At 44.0% G+C, this 23,155-nt stretch overlaps 1 protein-coding gene across 21 annotated transcripts in view; it reads left to right on the top strand.

Annotated features, from left to right (window-relative positions):
• rimbp2 (RIMS binding protein 2) overlaps window positions 1–23,155 on the top strand; it is a 119,477-nt gene that overhangs the window by 47,349 nt on the left and 48,973 nt on the right. For all 21 annotated transcript variants that reach the window (XR_004761160.1, XR_004761164.1, XR_004761163.1 and 18 more), the window contains 2 exons: window positions 10,297–10,380; window positions 22,628–22,717. Coding sequence is in view for 14 of the 21 variants with exons in the window: in XM_035378609.1 (XP_035234500.1) it covers window positions 10,297–10,380; window positions 22,628–22,717 (174 nt within the window). In the remaining 7 variants the exon portion in view is untranslated. The remainder of the gene's footprint in view (window positions 1–10,296; window positions 10,381–22,627; window positions 22,718–23,155) is intronic.

The raw sequence follows: 23,155 nt of genomic DNA, 5'->3' as shown, positions 1-23,155 counted from the left end.
ACGGCCTTTGGACCTGTGAGCCCACAGGTGTTGCACATGCAGCAAATTACAGTAACCTGGTAGAGGTGGGCTAGCTGTATACGCGTGTGCTCCCTCGTGTATGTGCTTGAGCTCGATCTATTAAATCTGATGCCGGGGAACGGTGTCAGTGTGAGAGGCTGTTTTGTTTATGATGATTGACTCTTGACCTTGACACACTTCTGTGTCTCAGTCTTCTGTCACAGTGATAAGTTGCTCGCTGAGTGCGGAGCTCTATAGAATAAATGGAAGGAGCTGAATCTCTCGTGGCGCCTCCCTACGGGCTGTTCTTCCCCGCTAATATCTAAGTTTAGATTCGCCCCGTGCCCCCGTGCGCAGACCTCTGGCTCTTTATGAAGCACGTAGGGTAGCTGTCCTTAGATAAAGCATTCAGTCCCCAGGCTGACTCTCTTGCTCCTGAATAAATAAGGTCTCATTGTGGAAGGGGACAGCGTGCGTTAAGGCTCCAGGCCAGAAAAACCGGCAGATTTTCTCATTAGAAAACTGGTGTTGAGTGTTCCGCTTTGGAGCGGTGGCTTACGGAAGCTTCCGTGCTCTGGCTCCCAATACTTTTCCAATTAAGTCTGCTCTCATAACAACTCAGTGTGTTGCGCTGTATTTATGTTATATTGAAAACGAATGATTGCTTCCTGTTGTGAGAGAACGGTGTTTTGCTCTTTTAATACTTCAAACGAGTTGATGACAATGGCTGTTTAATTGAATGTTCTCCTTGACTCCTGTCTGTGAGGGACAGAGGGTCCACTATATTTCGGGAGCTGCACATGTGTTCAGTGCAGCACGCCCCCCCCCCCCCCCCCCCACCAGCACTAGCAGTTAGCTGCCTCTACACTCCCGCTGACAGCTCCGCTATATGACTTCTATAAGCAGTTTACACGCGAAGAGACTCTATGGTAATGAAATAACTCTCCACTTGACACACCAGTGTAATAAACTAACGGCTTGACTGCACAACAATATGAAATACACACTAGCTCACTGGGCCCCAGATCCTTAACTATGCAATTTTTACTTTGTCTGAGAGAGAGAGACAGAGAGTAAATAAATAGTCAGAGTGCTTGTTATTGCATTGTTTCTGAGGGGCAATAACTGTCTTTATTTATATATTTATTATCTTTTGTGGGGTATGTCAGTACATGTCAGTCCAGGGCAGTACAGTAGTAGGCCATGCACATGCACGCACACACACACACACACGCACACTGAGCTTTTCTAAACCAAGGATGCCCTACTACTGCTTCAGGATTGCTTTTCCCACTTAAGCAATTCTAATATAAAACATTAATTTAACTATAATTGTCCATTATTTCACATGTCTATACATACTATTTTGCTTTTGTCTCACATAATATTATTATATCCATAGTTATTGTGCTTAGGGAAGATGTCTAATCTAACCCCAGTTCCACTGATCTTTTTTTAAACATTAAAAGAGTGACGAGTGGAATGTATTCCAGATAGTAGTATACTGTGTTGGCGTGGAAATGGATAAGGCTATTACCTAATCACTTGCAATGTTGGTTTACAGTTGGAGTATTCAGTATCTCCCACCCAGGGAGTATTCTGTGTCTGTGTCCATTGACATCCAGCATGGCCCCAAATCATATTCTCCATTGCCCCAGACACCACTGCTGTCACCCCAGGGCACAGTCTGCCTCTCTCGCGGTTAAGAGGTGGCTGTATTTATGGCTACGCTCCCGCTCGTGAGATACAGCGGTGTGCACTTCCCACGCGAGGGGGAAGCCTTGCATACATAACGCTTTATTTTACCCGCGCGCGTTCCAGACTCTGTGTCACACGTTCGCCGCCTACGTTCGTCACGCAGCTCCGCGCCAGGCGCGCTGGCAGGTGCCGGTTCGGCGGCCGTGAGGGAAAGAGGCCGGTCTGAGACGGCTGCGAGCGGCCCCGGGGATTAGCGGCATTGGCGGCGTCTCCTTGGCGATCCCCAGGTAAACGGCATTAATCACGCTTTCACCCTAATTAGGTAGCCTTTATTTCACGCGGCTCCTGCCTCGCATCAGCCTGACAGCATTCGGGGAAGAGAGGTGGGGATGGGGAGGCGGGAGGGGGGAGGGTGGGGGAGTGAGTAGTGGGTAGGGGGGGAGGGGCCCAGGGCTGAGGAGCTCCTCCTTGCCCCGCCCCCTGACCCTCCCCTCCCCTCATCTTCCAGCGCTCTCTCCTCCTCAGACCCAGGGGGACGGGCAGCTCATCGGCAGGCAGTAGTCAGGCGCTGTAAGGTCAGCCCCGGCAAATAGCGGGAGATTAATTTGGATTCTGCAGCATGCCAGAGCCCGCGGTCCCCGGCGGAGGCTGCCCCACCGTTCGGCTGCTGCTACCGCTGCCACCGCTAACGCCGCTGCCGCTAACGCTGCTGCCTCTAACACTGCTGCTGCTGCCTGCCTGCTCAGGAGAGGAGGAGACCAGTGCCCAGGGGCTGCTGCTGCCGGTGCCTGACATTTTACACCGGTAGAGAGTGCACGCGTGAGAGAGAGAGAGAGAAGAGAGGGAGGAAGGGGGAAGATATACAGTCGTCTCAGTCAGAGTGCTGCAGAGCGGGGGAGCTTAGCCGGTAAATCCTACTCTCTCTCTCATTCTCTCTCTCTCCCTCTCTCTCTCACACTCTCCTTCTCTCTCTCATTCTCTCTCTCTTACTCTCCTTCTCTCTCTCTCTCTCCATCTCCAGTGTTTGAGTATCCCAGTGTGTGTTTCTGCATGTGCACCGTCGGTATGGACACGGAGAGGCATGACTATCACGGAGCACGGAGAGCTTGAGAAAGTACCCACAGAGGAAAAGACTCTGTGTGTGTGTGTGTGTGTGTGTGTGTGTGTGTGAGAGAGTGTTGTGTGTGAGAGAGTGTTGTGTGTGAGTGTTGTGTGAGTGGGGGAGGGGGAGGAGGGTGTGAGGGAGAATCCGTGTACAGCGCTGTGGGCTTCATTGCGGCCGCGTCCGTGCAGGGGAGGGTAAAGCATTAAAACCCGGGCGTCCGTGCCGGCATGCTGACTTAGGCTTTAGAGCAGATATCTGCTTATGTAATTCCACTCTGCCTTTTCAAATGATTCTGACTGTTAGCGCTGGGTTTTAAATGTGCTTGTGCGTTTGTGTGTTTGTGTGTACTGTTTTGTGAAAACATGCTGCGCTGCTGATGTGGAATAGCGTGGCGATGCAGAGCAGGGGAGACCCGCTCTTAGGTGCACTATACCTGCTGATCTAACCGCTATCGAACCGTAATCGATCCATCCCATCTCTGTGGTGTCCGATACCTGTTCAGCTCCGGGAATGGGGGGTGGGGGGTGGGGGGGGGCGGGGGTAAGCCTGTAGCCGGCGCATCTAAAGTCAGCTGGCTGGCCTGCAGTACGGGAGCGATTCAAGTAAATGATGAACTTGCATTACAAGGAATACCTAACGTCTCATTGCTGAACAGTGGGTCCAGAGCTGTCCTCTGCAGAGGAGGAGTGTTTGAAATGTGAGAGAGAAGAAACTGATTCTAAGAATGAGAGGCAAGGTGGGCTTTGAGCAAACAGGGCAGAAGTTATTCTGCAAGGTAGCAGTCGGGCAGCGAGAGGGTTAATTTTTTGGCTGTACTGGAAGGGGGGCTGGGAAGGCTATGGCGGATCTTTATTGGATTACCGTGAGCCACTGTTGTGTGAGTTGAATACGGTTCCTGTGTGCAAACATGCCAGCCATGTCGACAGCTGACCGAGCGGTAAACGGCGGAGCTTGTGAAACTCCGGCGACTAACCGCTTTACTGCGAAGGGCTACCGCCAGGCGTTCGCCTGTAAAGCGCTCAGGCGCCTTGGATCATCACTCCGTCTCTCACATGGACTCATACCTGCTATGAATTCACATCATGACGTCATCCATCCGCCCACAGTGAAAAGTACTGAGGTGCAGTTTTGGAGTCAGAAATTTGTTTTCCATTGATTCCTTGAAAAGCTAAAAGCGTCTGCTGTTTTTTGTTCATTTTTTACCAGTCCAGGTTCTGGAGATTCTGGTCATTTTGACACTTGCTGACATGTCTACAGTGTGAAGTAATTACTTGTAGAGGACAATGTTGCATTGCTGTATTGTTGTATATAGCCTATAAGGATTTGATGCAAATGTCATGGCAACCTTTGTGACACTGAAACACAGAAGGGCCTATTCTAAATAAAATTTAAATGGTATATTGATTGGTCACTTGATTGATCTAGGTGTCACATCTACTCCTTTAGCACTGGATCCATTCGGCATGATCCACAGTAATCACCCTTCAGCCAAGTATCAGTGTGCATTTAAAAAAAGTCTAAATATATAGTTGCTTAGTCTCAAGCAGCTGAGCAGCTCATTTCACAAAGACTAATGTATATACATTTTTCTCAGCTGCATGTATAGGGACAGGACAAATACGGCAAGTCCACTAGAGCAACAGTGGTCAGACACTGAGTAGTGTAGGTGGTATAACACACACCTGAAACACAAGTCTGAGTCATAAATTCCCTTTTTACCAGACAGGGTGTGACATCACAGCGAACAGTTTGTCCTCTTGCCTGGCAATATTCACTTGCAGCGATGCTCCTTTCAAAGAGCCACCGCTCAAATTCAAATGCACCGGCAAACCCAGTGTATTCAATTTCAGCTTCTTTGATTGTAGAGTTAGGTGTAGCATTGGACGCGTGATCTTCTCCTCATGCTCTAGGATGCTGCTTTGGTTAGACGGTTAGTTTTAATGTGCATCGGAGCCGTGAACGTTCTTGCGAGTGTCTGCACGTATAATCCAAACAGTCTCGCCGAGCTTCACAGACGACAATTCATACATTATGAAAATCTCTGGAAAAATGCAGGCTTGCAAAAGAAAAAAACCTGCTTCCTGTTTCTGACAGAGCCGGTCTCTGAAGCAGCAGTCAGTCCTAGGATTGTGTCCTTCTGAAGTACATTTACTGACGGGGAGCGGGGGGAGGAGGGTGGGGGGATCGAGGGAGTACAAAAAAACCCTCACCCTTGAAAGCGGGCGGGCCCACTTCCCCACCACGAGAGATTAGCAGAGAAACATCCTGGGAGCCGAAGGAGGAACGTCTCCGCTCCGGGGACTAATCCAAGTGTTTCCAGAGCAGATAGGGGTTTGAAAGACAGAACGTCTGAATGGGGAGCGGAGCCCCAAATAGAACCAAACGCCGTCTAAATATACAGCTGTGAGCTGCTGCCGTGTCACATGTGCTGTGTGTGTGTGTGTGTGCACGTGTGTGTGTGTGTGTGAATCTGAGTTCTGAAACTGCTAGAGAGAGAGAGAGAGAGAGATAACATTGGAAAGTGTGTGTATGTGAGTCTGTGTGTTTTCTTGTAGGAGGAGAAAATAAGTGGGGGGTGGGGCACCATGCAGGTGTGTAGGAGAGGAAATGTGTGTATCCACCAACATGTGTTTTGCGAGCAAGAAAAATTAGCATATCTATGTAGCCTATATGTGCAATAATATCAGTGCATTTTCTAACATTGCTGATACACCTGATATTGTTGCTTTTGATAAAACCAATGGGGAAATGTTCACAATGGAAGTGGCCTGTGTATACAGTTTATCTGTAGAAGAAGCATCTTACATAATTTTTTAAAATATCAAGTTTTGGTGAACCAAATGTATCATCTAGGCTACAAGTGAATCTTCTTCATTGTTATTTTTGGGAGCCTGGAGCATGCACATAGACTAGTCGTGTGGGGACTGAAAGCTGCAGGCCTCTCGCAAAAATAAGTGAAACAACTGGCTAGGATCTGCTTCTGTAGTTCAGGCATCGTGGGCAGCCTCTCAGTGTGAACAAGGCCTTGCTTTTTACATCCTTGAACTGCACTGAGGTACTTGTGTAAACTGATTGATTAATCTACTGCACAGTCTTTCAAACCGGGTCTGGGTATTGAAACTGACTAGAAACAAGGTCTAAGTCCTTTCTGACATTTTAAAAAATCTGGGGGCCTTTTTTGTATGTTTGAATGCGGTCTCAGATAAGGAATTACAGTGCGTGCTGCTTTGGCTACCTTCCGTGAGTTATGTCTGAAGTGTCCTCACGCAGAAGGGCACGGCACATAAAGTCTGTCAGTGATGAGTGCGTGTGCTAGACCAGGCGGGGTTTATGAGGGAGGACTGTCCCTCAGCCAGTCTCAGGGACACAGCCGTGGAGAGCCGCGGTCCTTCACGCTGTCCTTACTGACTCCATTCTCCTCTTTGCTTTACTCTTCCAGCTTCTTGTTGTTTCAGGGATGCTGAACAGAGAAAGGAACCAGTAATCATAAGGCCTATAATGGCTGAAATCCTTTTTATTATCGTGTTTATGGGTTACAGACGTGGCATGTGCAAAACCTTTTAGCGCACGCAAAACCAATAACACGACCAATGATTGGTCATGGTATTTGTTTTGCACCAATCATTGGTTGCGTTATTAGTTTTGTGTGCGCTAGAAGGTTTTGCACGAGCTAAAGGTGTTAGTAAATTAGGCCCATACAGTAGAGCAAAGCTGGACACGTGATGAGCGAGCGAGCGAGTCCTCATTTTGCATGTCACCGATGAGTGGCAGCCGGGGTTAGACGTGCGACGCCCTGACAGATGGCGTGAATGATGCTTCCAGCCTGTGGAGTGGAACTGGCCTGAGGATGAGGACCTCCTCCCATTCACCCCCCTACCGCTCTCAGAGCACCTCCCACCCCCGTCCAATCAAACTGAAGAGCTGAGCGCTGACCTTACACGCTGCATGCTGTAGGGTAGCGGCAGGACAGCTGCTTCAACCCCAATCGCGACTGCAGGGAGGGACAGTGCTGCAAATCAACCAAAATGAGGCCATCACCCCTGTTAGCTCAAATTTTAAAAAGCTTCCCCTTAATATTTGTAAAGATTACAAGCCATCCATTTAAAAAATTATTTTTAAATCAACAAATAAAGTATTATACGTTCTGTACGTAAAATTTGATTTGTGCAATAGTGTTGGTTGCTTGTGTTTTTTTGATGTAAATAATAATGATAAGCTATTGATAAAAAGCAGCTCGTAAAACTACTATGTTCAGTGCTTCTCCCTATGGACGCAAAAAATGACTCATTGGTGTTTGTACCTAAACAAGTGTAGCTTGGCCTTGGTGACACATAGGTTAACAACTTATAATGGCTCCTTGTTTGATGTCTTTGTTTAAGCTGTTACATGTGTAGGTGAACTGTTTATCTGTCACCTCATGGCAATGCAACGCAGGAATACTGCAGTCTTTATTGCGAAAGAACCGTAAATGTAATTTGCTTTATTGCCTTGACCTAAGCAGAACAAATCTTTTGGCATAATAAATAGTGTTTTTTTTCTTCTTCTTCTTACAGCTGAATAGTTTATGGATATGTTTTACATTCTAGCCACATAGGCTGTTTCTATAGCAACCGTCCAAGCCTCCCCGCCCCGTCCCCTGTGCAGACTAGTGCTGCAGTGCCTGCTTAAGATGCGCAGTTAGGCACAGACCTGGCTGGAGGATTTTCGTGAACCGATCGCAGACAGGGTGGATGGCAGATGGGGAAAGCAATCGGGACCCGGGGAGTGGTTGTCGTCGATTGCGAACCGGAGAACTGCCGCAAGAACAATAGCATCGGAAAAAACTACTCGCACCCTGTGAAGTGTACGGTACTAAAATGTCGTCCAAAAAAATTAAAAGCGTTTAAAAGCTGAATTGAGCGGCCCAATGGTTGTTGTGGCCCTAAATGACCGCATAGAGCCAGCAGCCAGCGCTGGTTAGGCACACGGTGCCTGGGTTCCAGGGCCTCCTCCTGGGCTATATGCCCGTCCTTGTCCCCGTGGCCTCCTGGCTCCATCATGTACATGACTGCACACGCGTAGCTGAGCCGTGTGCTGTACAGCGCACACAGCAAGGCGGGAGGGGTGGGGGGGGGGCAGGTTGTTTTCTGAACATCCTCTACACGCTCCCGTACTCTCTCGTACATGACTGGGTTTTATGTTTGACGGAGGCTTTTATTTTCACACTCAACCAGAAAAAGAAAAACAAGCCAAAAAAAAACACATGAATCATAGAGAGGACGTCACCACTTCACTTAGGAGCAGCATCAACCAAAACGGCGGCTATGTGTAGATGTTTGCTCGAGGAACTGTTTATCCACTGCAGGCTGTTAATGAAAAAACAAGAGTCCTTCGGTTGATTTTCAAACTAACAAGGAGCATGAGTAAAATATTCACAGCAACACTTAGAACAGCAGGCCTTTACACATAGACTTTGAACAAAGATTTACGGACACTGTTTTTTTTTTTTTTACCTCCTGGTTAATATAGCAGAGCCAATACCGAAATAAATCACCTGCCCCCACACACACACACACACACACACACACACGCACACACACTGCAGTAAATACAAGGTTATGTTGATGATGTAATGGGCGGGGCCTGAGAGAATGGGCATGGGCGAATGGGAAGATCGAGGTAGTCATCATCCTGTCAGAAACCCTAGGGCACAGCGGCGTGCACCGATCAATGCTGACCCTTCCTGGGCAGGGCCCCTCTGCCTCTGCCTCATCACTCTCTCTGATTGGCTGTTTGGATCTGCCCTCTCAGAAGCCTGTTGCCCGTCTCGCTTTGATGTCAGATTAGTCCGAGGTGCCGCTCAGACGCTGCAATTAAAATGAGCGGCACGCAAAGTGCGCAGCCTTTTAGCTTGTGAATATTTGCAACTCTCCGAGGGATTGTACTGTAATTGTAGAAGATAGTTTACTCATTGTTTACTTCGGCTGATAAAGGCCGTGAATGAACATAATGGCAGCCTTAGCTGACGGCCCTGGAGTGATATGAGCCCAGTATGAGCTGATGAATATCCACATGCTTTTGTTTGCTGTCAGGCTTGGGTTCTCCCCTGGGAAAGAGGTTCCTTCTCATTAGAGAGAGCGGTGGAACATATTGATACAGATGAAATCCTTCTTATTTCTACCCCACTAATGAAAGTTCCCAGCTGTTCCCCTTCACCATTTCCTCTTCGTTGTATAGTGCATGGATACCTCACCTGTCCTTATTAATAATGCTGAAAGAAGCACAAAGATGCAAACTAAGGATGCATAGCAGGAAACCCCCCTAGAAATCCAGCCGTGATTTTGAATAGGGTGCTTTTGGAGAGCAATGGCTGGGTCATCAGCAGGTGCATCTGGACGGCTGCTTCAGCATTAGTTTCAGTGCTAAAGGCTCGGGCCGTGGAAAGGAGGGGCAAGTACGGGAGAGAAAAAAAGCAAGTGGAGAGAAAATGGGGAGCTTTGTTGTTTTAGCAGGAATTAACACCTTTTAAATAGCACAATTTTCATCATTCAGCAAGGGCTGGGATATATTTCTGTGGAAGGCGCTACATTAGCGCTACTGACAACACGAGAATTGGGTGCTGTGTATGTGTTGTTTGTCACTGCCCTACCAAAACCACTGGCAACAAGTGCCTCTCAGCATGGAGCAAATGAAAATCTAATTAGAGCATGACATTCTAACATCAGAGACAAAAAGGTTAATCTACCTGCGCTTTAGGGAAAGCCAAGAGAGAGCCAGTGCCTTATTAACAGACGGACTGTGGGTTGTGTGATTTCCAAGCTAATGTTCCATGCTAGTTTTCATCAAATGATAATTTATCAAAAACCTATAACATATTACTCTTAACGCGTTTAATTGTGAGAGGGATTCTTAGGTTATCGCTCTCGCCTTTAAATGTGTTATTTCATCCAATCTTAGGCAACATATCAAAATGCTCTACAGATTTATCAAGATAGTGCATCCTTTGTTATATTCAATGGCACATTTTTTTACATTTTTTTTTTTTACATTTTGTTTGGAACATATTTCCTATTCACTCGTCTTGATCTTTCAGAATGGATTATGGAGTGTGTACCTTTGGTGATCTGATATGCTGCAAAGAATTATGGGCTGTCTATATATAGGCATCTGCTAGATAGCAGACTGACGGCGGTCAAATGTGTTTTCACAAATTTTCCATCATGGGCTTTTAGTGCTCGGGAAAAACAGTCCGAAAATGGGTTCTTTTTAAAAAGAGAAACTAAAATTGTCTTCAGCACATCAGAAGTCAAAAGGTTGATATGTTCTACAGCTGGTTTTTTCTTTAAATGTTTTTTTGGGATGGAACAGAACATAGGTTTTATGTATCTTTTTGAACCAGGGAGTGGAAGGTTATAGATATTTTGTCTCTGCTAGCTGCCATCGGCAGCAATGGGAGTCATTAATCTGCCCAAAAATGCTCACAGCCATTTCCTTTTCATTTCTGTTCCACTCAGGAGACAGAGGTTAACAAAAAACGGAAGGAGTGCGAAGCCCTTGAAGAGGAGGTGACGAAAAAGAGTCAAACATGTCAGACGTTGGTAAGTGCCGTTAAGATTCATGAGGGGCCTTCTCCATCCTGAAAAAAAAAAGAACTGAACATTTCTCATACATCATACATTTTTTATACTACCAAGTCAATTTATTGTTGGAGCTGGCCAGTTTACTCAAGTGTCTTGTGATAAATCTGACCCATTTTCAGGGGCTGATGGCTTTTCCACTGTGTGGATTTTTACCAAAAGGCACTTCCAGATGCTTAGCCAGGGTAAATTATCTCTGTAAATGTCTTCCGGCCTTTCCCATGGACGTGCAGCGTGCACAGTCCGGATCCCGCTGGCAGAAAGGGTAGGTTGCATACGGTAAAGCTCCAGCCCAAGTGCCTTTGCTCTCTGCTGAAACAGGTCAGGGGTGCGCGGCCCCCCCCCCCCCCCCTCCTCCCTGCGCCCCCAGGGCTGCTTCTGAGAGCGTGCCTTAAATGTCACTCGCCCCAGGGGTGGCCGTAGATCTCAACAAGGGGAGAAGTGGTGGAAAAAGGCGAACACAGAAAGGGTGCGAATATCGAGGAAGTTAATCCTTCCTGACCACAGCGGCAGCCCCTTTAAAGTAGGGTTTTATCTTCTCTTTTTCCACTGTGGTCTTAAACATTACAGTACAGTTTGCTCTTTGAGTTTCCTTAAACCCAATAACAGGAGATTTAGCAGTTTCTTTTAAATTACCAGTGCCAAAGTAAACCTAGAAAGGTTCATTCCAACAGACTGAAGCTCATTTAATACATTAAGTTTTCATGTTGCTGCAGATAAAATTTTCTGATGACCTGCTGGCTAGCAGGGGTTTCAAGGGTTCATAGTCTACAGCGAGAAAATACACTTCAAGGAAATGCAAAGTAGGTTGGACAGATATGCTATGCCTCCAGAGATTGTATGTGTGTGCATTATACAATTATACAAAACTTTTGTAGACTTATGTTTGGTTGGAACTATTTCTTATGACTACACAACCCCAAGGAATTTGTGTAGTGGCTCCCTGTATCAACATCAATATATTGGTCCAGGGGAGTGACTAGGCCTTTACAACAACTCACAAACTGATTAGCTCCTGCTACATTGCTTGGCTAGTTTGAGCAGGGAGTCCCTTCTACTACATCATTGGCAAGGTATTAAAGAAGGCATTTTTATGGGGGCATGGCTAAATAAGACCTCAGTATCTCTGTATTTATTTATTTATTTAAGCCCGGTGTTGTTAATCCTTTAAAAATATAGCCTAGACATTGCTCTTTATAATTTCTTTAAAGGGTCTATCATTGTATGGTCTCATATAGCTCATCCTAGTCTGTTCTGAATAATGGTCTGAATAAGGGCACAGTACAATACAACTGAATCTGTGAATCTGCGAATCTGCCATTTTGTGAGGATAATGTGCTCCTCTGCTTGTTGTGTAATTTATGTTGTCCAAGTCAATACAGGTATGTACTGCTCAATTACATACTTGCCACAAATAAGCTTACCCCAGCTGTATCTCATGGAAGATGTATTTCTGAATTGATTCTGAGCTAAATTTAAAAAAATGAATGGCAATGTTCAATAGTGCTGCATATTAATATTTATTGTCTAGAATCTTTTTCTCAACCAAATGTAGTTTCATACAGTATGAGCTTATCTAACTTATATAGGCCAAATACTTTAACGTTATAAAATATGTTTTAGATACGCATTTGTATATAAAACATTGACGTATTAAATCCGTAAAATTCGTGTTCAGTTTAATGTGTTGTTTTAAGGATGAGCAGTTTCTGTCTTTAATGGTCAGTGTCCTGCAGATTTTGGAATTATCTTTCAATTAGCGGCTGATTAAGACCTGATACTGTACAACAGGAGGTGACTTCCTGTATAAGTAATGACTTAATTAAGCAGTTGAGGTTAATTAAACAGCTGAGGCAAAACAGAAGCCTGCAGACTCAGTGACCCTCTCTCGATTGCTCACCCATGTCTTAATGCTCCTTGCAGTGCTGTCAGCCATTTAACCATGACATCAACAGCCTTAATATTATCAGTTATAATGAATGCCATCCCATCATCCATTTCTCACCAAAGGCACGAGTTGTCATTACTCTGAAGCAGGATGATTTTAGTTTTCATTTTTTGAATCAGTTTCTTTTTTTTCTATTCTATTTAATGTTTCTTTTCCATTTCAAGTTTTGTTTCAGTTTAGTTTGAGCCATTTTTATTTTATTTTTTTGACATCCAGGGTTATTTAGTTTTAGTATTAGTATTAGTTTTAGTTTTGATTTTAGTTAAAGCTTAATTTTTGAAAGAAATCCCTGCCCTGGCCTGTACCAGCTCTCCTATGAAGCACCAGAACTTATTCTGTGCCCTTACAGAAACAATACAAAAATTATTTTGAATACATCCTGGGAGCTGTCTGTCCTCTGTTTTGACATCACAAGCTTCGCTAACAGCTGCACAAACCATTCCGAGGTGCGTTCAAATTAAACTCTTTTAAACAGTGGAAGTTGAATGGTTGAAATGAAAATGCAAAAAAAAGAAGTTTGTCCATTTATGTTCACCACACACTGAGAAGACCCTCTTAGCCTCTTAACTGCCACACATTTTGTATATGCACTTGCTTTTATCAGTAACATTAGTGTATTCGAAATGTTACCAAATGCTACTTTCTCTTTTATGACCACAAGATGCTCGAGAGCTTGTGGCTGTCTCCATTATGAAAAGTGTTGTATCTTTACTAAATCTATTTGCCATCGGGATCAACAGCTAGCATAGTGGCGAAGGCTGGGAGATTCTGCTTTTTTGATTTAAAAAAATCTCAATTGACTAAATGAAAAACGACTGCAATATTTCTTCAATATTAATGCTATTTTATTTAGTCTTAAAGCAAATATTTCAGTTTAGTTTTAGTTTTTCCACACAGGCTTAGTTTTAGTTTTCATTTTAATTAACAGATTTTTTAATTGATTTTGTTTTAGTTTTCATTAATGATAATTGCCTTGCTGTGATGTCTGCTGGCATTATCAGTGGGAACCACCAGGAGGGGCTGTGTTAGGGTAGGGACAGCTTATGATCTGCTGGAAAGCATGATGCTACAAATGATGTAATTAAGGGAAATCAGTGCTCTGGTAATGTTCCAAGAATAGGACTGATCTTTGGATTCAGTCACCATTCATGATTAGAATCATAAGCAAAATTCTTCACAGGCACATCCAGTGGTCACCAAAATGAACAAATGACTGAGCATGTGCCAGTATCACTGGCCCAAGGAGACGTTATCATTACCTTACATTGTTGTGTCATCCTCAGTTCCCCTCTGCAAATGAATTGCTGTTCACCATGCTCCCGGGGCACATCGCCATATGGTTTAATTTAGTAGCTGTGCGGTGCATGGTGAGAGTAGAGCTATTAGCCTGCCTGTCCATCCCAATGCTACTCTCCACAGTGCCATCACTGTAATTAATCTGAATAAGGGTAGCCTGAAGTGATTTAGGGAGAGAACCATGCCATTATGCAACATAGTGGTGCCATGAGCCTGTAAGGGTAATCAGATATTGGGGTTAAAGTTTTCATTCTTTGTGGATTACAGTGCAAGCTTGTAGCAGCCTAGGTGGGCTTCAGGAAGATATGGAAGATACATGGAAGATATGTTTCATTTCCCAATGTGGGGAATGTTGCAGTAGGAACAGTACTACGGTATAATGACTGATGCCTTGTGTTGGGGATGTAGGGGGTTAAAGGATTTTGTGTGATGGGGGATGTTGGAAAATGAGTGATATACTTCCAAGCTATTTATATAGGGATGCAGGGAGGTGGTGATATGGTGAGTGGGTTCTTATTTGAATACAGATGATTCTTACATTTTTTTGTATTTTGTTTAATAATTAGTTACCTGCATACAGATTGTTTGTGAAAGAAATTAATTATTGAAGTTGTGGTCGTGGCAGTAGAAAGTTAGGAGGTCGAGGTCTGTCATCTCTTCTTTTGGTAATGTGTGGGCTTTAATATAATGTTATGTAATGAGCAACACAGGGAGACAGTTTTTCATCTTTAAATCAGCTTGACATCTAATTACTGCACCACAATAGCCTGACGGGCAAAAGCTGTTCATGATACTCCGGACTTCGGTTAACCTCGTACTTTAATTCTATTTCTGAAGCATGTACCAGTGCTAATGACACTTACTGGGTTTGCGTCATTAGTATCTTAAATATTTCTGGCATTACATCTCCAAGTCTGGTTCTTTGCTTGGGCCTTCTATTTTACCAGCTAGTTTAATACCCCCAGCTATAATCAAGCTAAACACTAAGATTATTTGATCTGGTAAATTCCCTATTATCTCCCTAATACCATTTAACTATCTTTAACAGTTGACACTGGACTGGCTGATGGAGGGTGGGATTTCTTCCCACTTTCTTCCAACTGTAACTTTTTTTGCTGTTGTGTTTTTTCCTCCTGCTGGGCAATTTATTTTTCCTTCAATATCGCTATTTTCTGTAAAATGTCTTTTTCTGACAGTGTCTCTGTATATGCGCAATACAAATATAACTGCATTGAATTGAATCGGATTGAGTAAATTGTAACTTGACATTCTTATTTCAGTTCTTATTTAAGGCAGTGATGGATTACACAAACAAGGCTATTCAAGTGAGTTCAGCTAATATTTTAAAATGACTAGAAATATGTTATGTATCAGTCTAGTTTTGTCATGCTTGATCCCCAGATGACGCACACACGCACATAATTGGGTGTGGCATTGGTTAATGTTTTTCTAATGCTAAAATGTAAAAAAACAAGGTTAAAGGCTCTGCCAGCAGCAGTGGTCCGGCCCAGTGAGAGTACAGACTGTGACATTATCTTAACAGGTAAACAGAGAACACTTTGACAGCTTTACCTTCGTACTCTGTTCCGCTGTCGTGTTGCCGAGCTGTCATAGCAACCAACTTGTTATTCTACAGACAGATAAGGAGCTGTCCATTTCAGCTCCTTCATAACAAGTTTCACATTTGCTTTTCATTTTTCATACAAATGCAGTCTATTTTAAATTTACTTATAAGATGTAAGCAATGCTGTAAGCAGTTCACTGTGCAGTTGCTGCCCTTGTCGTTATTTGTATTAATCCTCTATATACAATGCAGGTTCATTTTTGTTGTCATGGTAACTATGGACAAGCTGTGGCTCAATTGATTCATTTTCTCATAATTAAAGGCAGTGTGTGATAGGTTAATGCCAGTGATGCATTTTACTCAGGCAGTTCGGCTGTTGTTGACTACACTTCTTATTGTACATTGGTTATTACATGACCGCAGCACATTGTAAGGAACACCTCATTGATTTTGGTTTAGCATGGTATGCACATTTATCATGTACTGTAACAACTCTTTGTTCACTGAGAACAAGAACACAGTGTTACTATTACAATGTAGCCATGGCAATATTGACAGTGGCCACAAATTAACTCACTTATTATTTGTCACCTAAAATAGGTAATTTGATTTACATTTTAAAGATTTATCTCATTTGGACAGGCATGAAATGCCCAAGTCTGTTCTGTTTTTGGCTGCGGCCTGTGCTTATGAGAGGAGGACAAGCAGAGAGAACTCTCTAGAATCACTGTGTCTCTCAAAAGGCTGATGATTGAATTCCCAGCTGGAGCCAATTATACCATGGAAGTTATTTTTATAATATAAAGTGGAGAAGGCCCTGCACCGTTGGTGCATCCAGCTGGTGGCATCACTGGCTGAAGCCCTGGATCATTTTTGCACAGCCCCAAAATTTCTGACAATCAATTTATGAACTTTTGGAAATAGGAGGCAGCCACGGGGATCACTGAAATAATCAAAGATACTGCACTTGGTGTCTGCAATCCCAGCTCCCCCCTCACCTGGTCGACGGAAATTGCGATCGTAATCTCTCCTACCTGGTCCATGATCACAGTCTCCCCTCACCCCGATCTGCAGTTCATTCAGAGAGTTTCCCCGGGCACCCCTAGAGGGCCTGAGCCTGTAATCTTGCTAGAAATGCCCCTGTGCAGTACCATCTCAGTCTAGCAGATTCACCCAGTACTGAAAGGTGTGCCTCAGCAATTGGGCAAGACCGTGTTTTCAAATGAATCACACGGAAATCACACATGCACTGGGTATGTATGCTACAGGCACATTGCATGCCAGCTTGTACAAACTGTTACCTTGCATCTTGTAGCACCATACCAATGCCAGCAATAACATCCAAATAATAGTGACATCTGTGCCAATGCGGAGGACCGCTGTATTTACATTGATCTGTTTGTTGGGCGGGGGGAGGGGGGTGTAGGAGTAGGTGGTGTGTTTACAAAAGCATCGCTGGTGTTTCTTGATGAAAATAGTTCTTGCTGTACAGTACATTTTCTGTTCTTCACTGACTGAATATTCAGAGTAAGAAATGCTCTCATGGAATTAGACTTGCAGTATAAACGTTCTCACCTGTCACATTGCTCAGACACTTGACCTTACACTTCTGGGTCTTCCGGCGTTCTCGCGGTCATTCAGTGCAATACCCACAAGTATTAAAAAGCAGTGAAATGCTGTTCAGTGGAGCAGGATTTACCTAAATGGCACGGCCTTGACCTGTAATGCCTTAGCCAATCCCGAGGGGTGCGCGCAGTCGCCTGCTTTGGACGGACTCGCCGGTCGCTCCGTGTCCCGCTAAGACCCAAGCGAAGCCGCTAATCCTGCGTTCCCCCCTCTACTCCAGCAGACTGCCCCCGTTGCCTTTCCTAATCTCTCTCAAAGCCACTGAATTACTTTCACCTGGGGCCAAAGGAGCAGGAGCGCCCTGTCCCGGAATGACATGCATGCAGATACACATGCATATGCCTCTCTGTGCCATGAACACACAGTACAGCACAAAGCGGATGCACTGGTCCACTGGACTGTTTTGGGGGTGGGCGGAGGGGGAGTAAGACAACCATGTCGTCTTGCATTATGCTTTTCTGACTGCAGGACATCTTTACTACTGTCCATTTATTTCCAGGACACTCATTCCTGTACCACATCAACATTGTACTGAATTGTGGTTGCCCGAGTACTATGTGCAATATGAAGTCTCTGTTATATGTTGTAAGGTCTGCATTGTCTTTATCCTACCGCAATTAGCAGTTCCCCAAATAAAAAATAAAAAACACCATTGCAATATAACTTACTCCTATCAATGATAATTTCATAGTCTGTGAGGGAAATAGCTGTTTTACTCAGAGCAGCAAACCTCGGCACACAGTCCATGTGGGAGGAAACTGCAGGTTCCATAACTTCTGCAAGTAAGCTTAAATTTTGCTGAAAGGCTAATCAATGTTGCAGCCATTAATAACAGATAGACATCAGTCCTGCCCCCCACCACCACCACCTCAAAATTAATGTTATATTTATGCTTTTGATACACTGTACAAATTTCTGTCATTTTTAAAATCATCCTTGTTCAATAAATTATGTAACTGGAGAAGATGACTCGTGTCATTAATTTCTAGTTATTACTACAACAGTTCTTACAACAATTCTTACAGCATATCTACTGGGAAGGAGTGGGAAATGAAGAGGACTGTTAAATGATAGGGTGATAAGATGTCCTGGCCAAGATGGTCAGAACAGAATTTTGGATTGAACGTTGATTAGATATCAGTTTTACTCAACAGAGTGTCTTCTGTAACAACTTCAGGTCACAACATGGTCTCCTTTCACCTCTGGTCCTGAATGACAGAACCCACTGAACCCCACTGTGCTTTCGATAATTTTAGGCTTATGTGTTGTGTAAGGCTTTTAGGTATGAAACAACCTTGTAAACAGTGGAGGCTTTCAAAAACCAATGTGCTGCGCTAGAATACGCAAATGCCCAATTAAAGCTAGAGAGAGAGATATTCTCTTTCTCATATCATGAGCCGGATGCCAGAAAAGCCTCTCGGATTTTGCCTGGGCTGAAAGTTAAATAATGGAGACCCAAATCAGAGGTAGCATTTAATACACAATAACATGTGGATTATCTGTGCAAGAACAATCTCCTCAGTCGTATCCGTGGGATTTGTGAATCAGCAGGCTGGCTGGATGTGGAGAGAATGGAGAGGATTGCGTGACGTAATAAACTCTGCATGATAGGTAACACATTTCCACGGTAAGGAAATTGCTCCCTGCTCAGTAAATTTCCAGGTCAGGAGTGCGAAATGGAAGGTTTTCAGGTCCTTACGGCCTCGCTCTGTTTGTGTGCAGAGTGCTGGGCATGGGGGCAGTGGGGGGGGGGTGCACTGTGGTAGACTTCAGGGTGTTTGCTCTGGAGAGTGAGATCAGTGGATGGGGATGGTTTTCACTCAGCTGATTGGCTGCGATGTCAATGGAGGATTCAATAGCAGAAGGTTTGATAATGTTTTGTCAGAATGTTGTCAAGCATCTGGCCAGATAAGACCATTTCTAGTAATAAATAAATAGTAATAATTCTGAAAATGGTTTGTTCCACCTGTGTGGCCAATTCTCACCTGCAAGTTTAAATTTTCGTATAGTTTTGCTGATGCAGCAAATGATGCCATGGCAACTGTACATAATTAATCCAATTGGAATCAACTCCGTCAACAAGTCCCTGTAGATCGAAGGAATGTAAATCACAAAATGTGCAGCAAGGGCATGTTTGTCGCTCCTGTTTGTGTTCAGTTGGGGTAAGAAAAATAAGCCTTGGAATTGCTGAATGAATTCCAGTTACTCTCCGTTCTCTAGTTATTGTGATTATGGGAAAAAAACCTGAATTGTGCAATGTTCCGATATAATTGCGTGCAGCACACTGTCAGCCCACAGGAAAATCAATAATATCCTCTGTGTGGAAATGGAAGGGGAAAGATTGGATGCCGGGATTTTCCCAGCCAATCCCCTTCGGAACGGAGTCTAAGCAGAAAGGTCAGCGGGGCTGATTTTTTTTTATAAGGAACCGGCCGTCCGTCACCGCCCACCCTCCCCCCCTTCTAATTGAACATACAGTGTAGAACAGTAATGCGGACCTGGGTCCTAGCACACATTGCCTTTTGCCATTCATCGGCAGTTGAGAAAGGGATTTCAGTGACATAAAGGCAGCACACAAGTGCCTAATTAATGTATACTCTCATTGAAATGCATTATTTACGAGGCCCACTCGTTTCCCACTGCTTTAATAGGACAAGACTTTAATGACCTCCCTCTTCGCAAAACAGTCAGTATATTTATTTATTTGCGCAGAGACTGGCTGCAGTAATGACCTACAGTGCAGTCAAATCCATCTGCTTCTCTGTTTATTTTTTAAAATTCTTTGTGATTGACAGCAAGCGATGCACCCGTATAGAAAGTGTCATAGCAAAATATGATGAATTGTGAAGTGTGAGCTTGGCGAAGCGTTTTGTTTTGCACCAGGATTTTCCCCGATGGACCCAAAGACCTCACGCGTCACTCAGTTTTGCCACTTGTCAGCTCTTGTTTTCAGCAGTAATGGTGAGGTTGTGCCCCACCACCATCATCTCTGATAATCACGAAAAAAATCACGTACAGCGTATCTCCCTAACCCACTTTGCCTCAGAAAGTTCAACAAGTAGAGATAATGTTGTGAATTTAATATAATCAGTTTAATTTAATCTAATTCAATTAAAATAATTGGTGGTACCCACACACAACTATCAAGCTCCCAATTACTGACTTTATTTCTTAGTGTGTGGGAGCTGTGGACTCTTTCAATTCATATTCTGAATTGTACCTGAACAAGTAATGGACGTTTCTTTTGAATTTGCATTACATTTATGCACCGGCTGAAAGTGGGTCTGAGTGACTCCAGATTTTCAAGGAATAATTGAAATACATTAAAATTCTAATTTAGGCCTATCAGGCCTACAGTATGCAATGCGAATCATTATCTTTTTTGAAATGGCAGGGGAGTGCATTGTTTATAAACCGTAAAGATTATCAATGAGACTTGGTCATGCTCATCCCCACCTCCCATAATTTTAAATGCTGAATAGTTTTCAGCTGTATCTGGGATAGATCTAGAGCACAGGTTTCTCAAATATGCAAGCTCAAGATCCACGTAATGAACAAGTGTGTTACTATGACCTGCCCCTTAATAAACTAAATCCTGACATGGATCAAAAAACTGCAAGTGACAATCCAGACACCTGCAAGTACACTATAACTACTGCGGTTTACATTGCATTGCACCACAGTATAATACATTATGTTCATTTTGCGGACACTGTTAGCCAGAACGAGTTAAATGAACAGCATTTTCCAGGCCTGACTATCAGAATTCCCAGATCAGGGAGAGTATTTGCTACATTATTCAATATTGACGAGTACCAAATAAACACCTGATATGATTATGTAAACGCCTACAATGCCCTAAGAAAGATAACTAAACTTTCTACCATACCCCCTGGTTGGTGTGAATATCAATATAAATTGTATAACATAAGGTACTTACAGATTTATTTTGTGACTTATTCCAACCCCACTCATGGCCCACCAGACCCAAAGTTCAGGAACCACAGACATGATGGAATCTGGCACTTGGCACCTGTGGACATTGGTGGAGCCCATCAATTTGTGGTCTGCATCTCCTTCTCGCTCTCTGTCCCAGTTCCCAGTCTGCCCCTAGCCACAGTTACTCTTTCATACAGGACATGTAGTATCTTCTACTTTCCACTATAGGGTCTGCAGCGGAACTTGACTATAGCCTCCAGATTCCTCAAAAACACCTCCCTGCATGTTGCTAAAGAGGCCTGGGCGTCCCACTCTAAGAGGAAGCCAGTCGTAGTTGCGGTCAGTGGCAAATTGAATTGATCTGCGGCGGCGTATTGTCAATGCAGTGATATGTTTGTGTGAGGAAAATGGGAAGTGACTGGAGGGAACGGAGGTGAATTGAAATGACGATGGGTTTACGGTGAGAGGTAATTGGAAAAAATGGAACTTATCCCAGGCCTGTCAGCCATAGCAGAGCCCAGCAGTTCTCTGTGTTCTTTGATGTTGTGTGTGTGTGTGTGTAGGCGTGCGTGCGTGCGTGTGTGTGGATGTGTATGCTCACTCTGTGCCCCCCTCCCCCATCCCACCAGCGCTGACCTCCATAACACTGTCATCTAAAAAAACACGCTTAACCATCAGGACTGATACAAGCACAAGTTACATTTTAAGTAAGCCTTCCTGCAGATTTAATTATGTGTGACAGTTGCAACTAGGCAAGACCTGTTCTGGTTTTTGTTGCTGTTTGTTTTGAAATGCTCATCGCTACCCCCCGGGCTCTCCTGTCTCAATGTTAAATTGCATTGGCAGCTCATTACATGCATGTTGATGAAACATAATCAAGTTTTCCTTCCCAGCAATTCAGATTGCCTCGGAAAAATATGTGGGCGAGGGAGTAGGGCTGAGCTCTTACCTGCTTTTTTAACACTTAAACCGCATTCATTAAGGTAAAAGCACATGTTTTTTTTTATAGAGGAGAGGTGAGGTCTCTGTTTTAAAGACTGCAATATAACAGTGAGAAATTACTTATACCTCATTAGTATTTGTTCTTTTTATCCTTACACATTGTTCTTGCTGAATTTTACTTGTCTGGGAACAAACTTACAGATTATTCTATAAAATATCACAACGTTGATGATGACGACCATTCAGCCCATCTAGGCTTGCCCTTTGTCTACAGACTATAAACTGTTCACAGGATGGTGTGATGTACAGGTGTAACTGTGATACAGAGAGGTGTTTGAGGGGCCATGGGGACTCCTGAGGGTGATGTGATGTGTCAGCCACAAGGCACACAAATGGTCCTCTACTGTCTCACACACACACACACACACACACACAGACACACACACACACACACACACACACACAAAAAAAACAGACAGACATCTTGTGGGGAAAGACCTTACCAGTGCCAACTGATCCTGAGTCCTCGCCCCTGTAGTCACATTTTGTTTTTTCAATCGAGCTCCAGATGGCCTGTTTAGAAAGCTCCCTTAAAATGTAATTGATCAGCCAGATCCTTCAAGCTGCTGAACCTTGGATGTACATGGAATGTCGCAGAGCCTTCAACTGTGGCTGAATCCATGAGGAGGAATCTTGATCCAAGCTTGCTCCTCTGTTCGAGCCAGAAAGAGGTTTCCACCCTCAAAAGTCTAGCTTTCCAGGACAGATGACTGCTGTATATCTGTATGCATTATGCATCGGCCATCTCTGGCGACATTTTAGTCAACTCCCACGTAGGCCCTGCCTGGAGCCCCGATGGAATTTGAGCCTTGCTTTGCTTATTTTCCCCACAGGAGACTGAGCTCCAAGATGTTCTTCAGGAGAAAAATCGCCTGAGTCTTGAATTGCTCACCCATAGCCAGAAGGCAGTGCAATATGACCAGGTAAGAGCAGCGCAGTGCTTTATGGATCAGACATTGGAACGCTTTCCCCAATTCGTCACTGACTGACAATTACCTTGGGCTAATAGCTCAGGGATATTCCATTTTTTCACGGGAGCCTGGCCCCCTTAGCATCTTGTGGCATTTATGATTCATGTGTATGTGAAAGGACTGCTGCATCTCTTTTTTAAATTCACTTTTATTTCATTTTTTTCAAAAGATACTATTTGATCTTACATCATTCTGCCTTCAGAATCCATGTTTTATTCTCATAATGGTTTACTGTCCAATCAAGGGAGTTTTTATTAGCATGTGTCCCTAATGTGCACTAATTGCCTGCTCCAGCTGTACAAAATGGCTGTTTGTCTACACGGGGCGTATGCATGCAGAAATTAGTTTTACACCCCACAGCTCGATCCATACTTCTGCTGCCCCAGAGAT

This window comes from Anguilla anguilla, chromosome 10, assembly GCF_013347855.1.
Source record: "Anguilla anguilla isolate fAngAng1 chromosome 10, fAngAng1.pri, whole genome shotgun sequence".
Lineage (NCBI taxonomy): Eukaryota > Metazoa > Chordata > Actinopteri > Anguilliformes > Anguillidae > Anguilla > Anguilla anguilla.
Note: the sequence above shows the minus strand (reverse complement) of the source record. Positions and strands in the feature narration are given on the sequence as shown.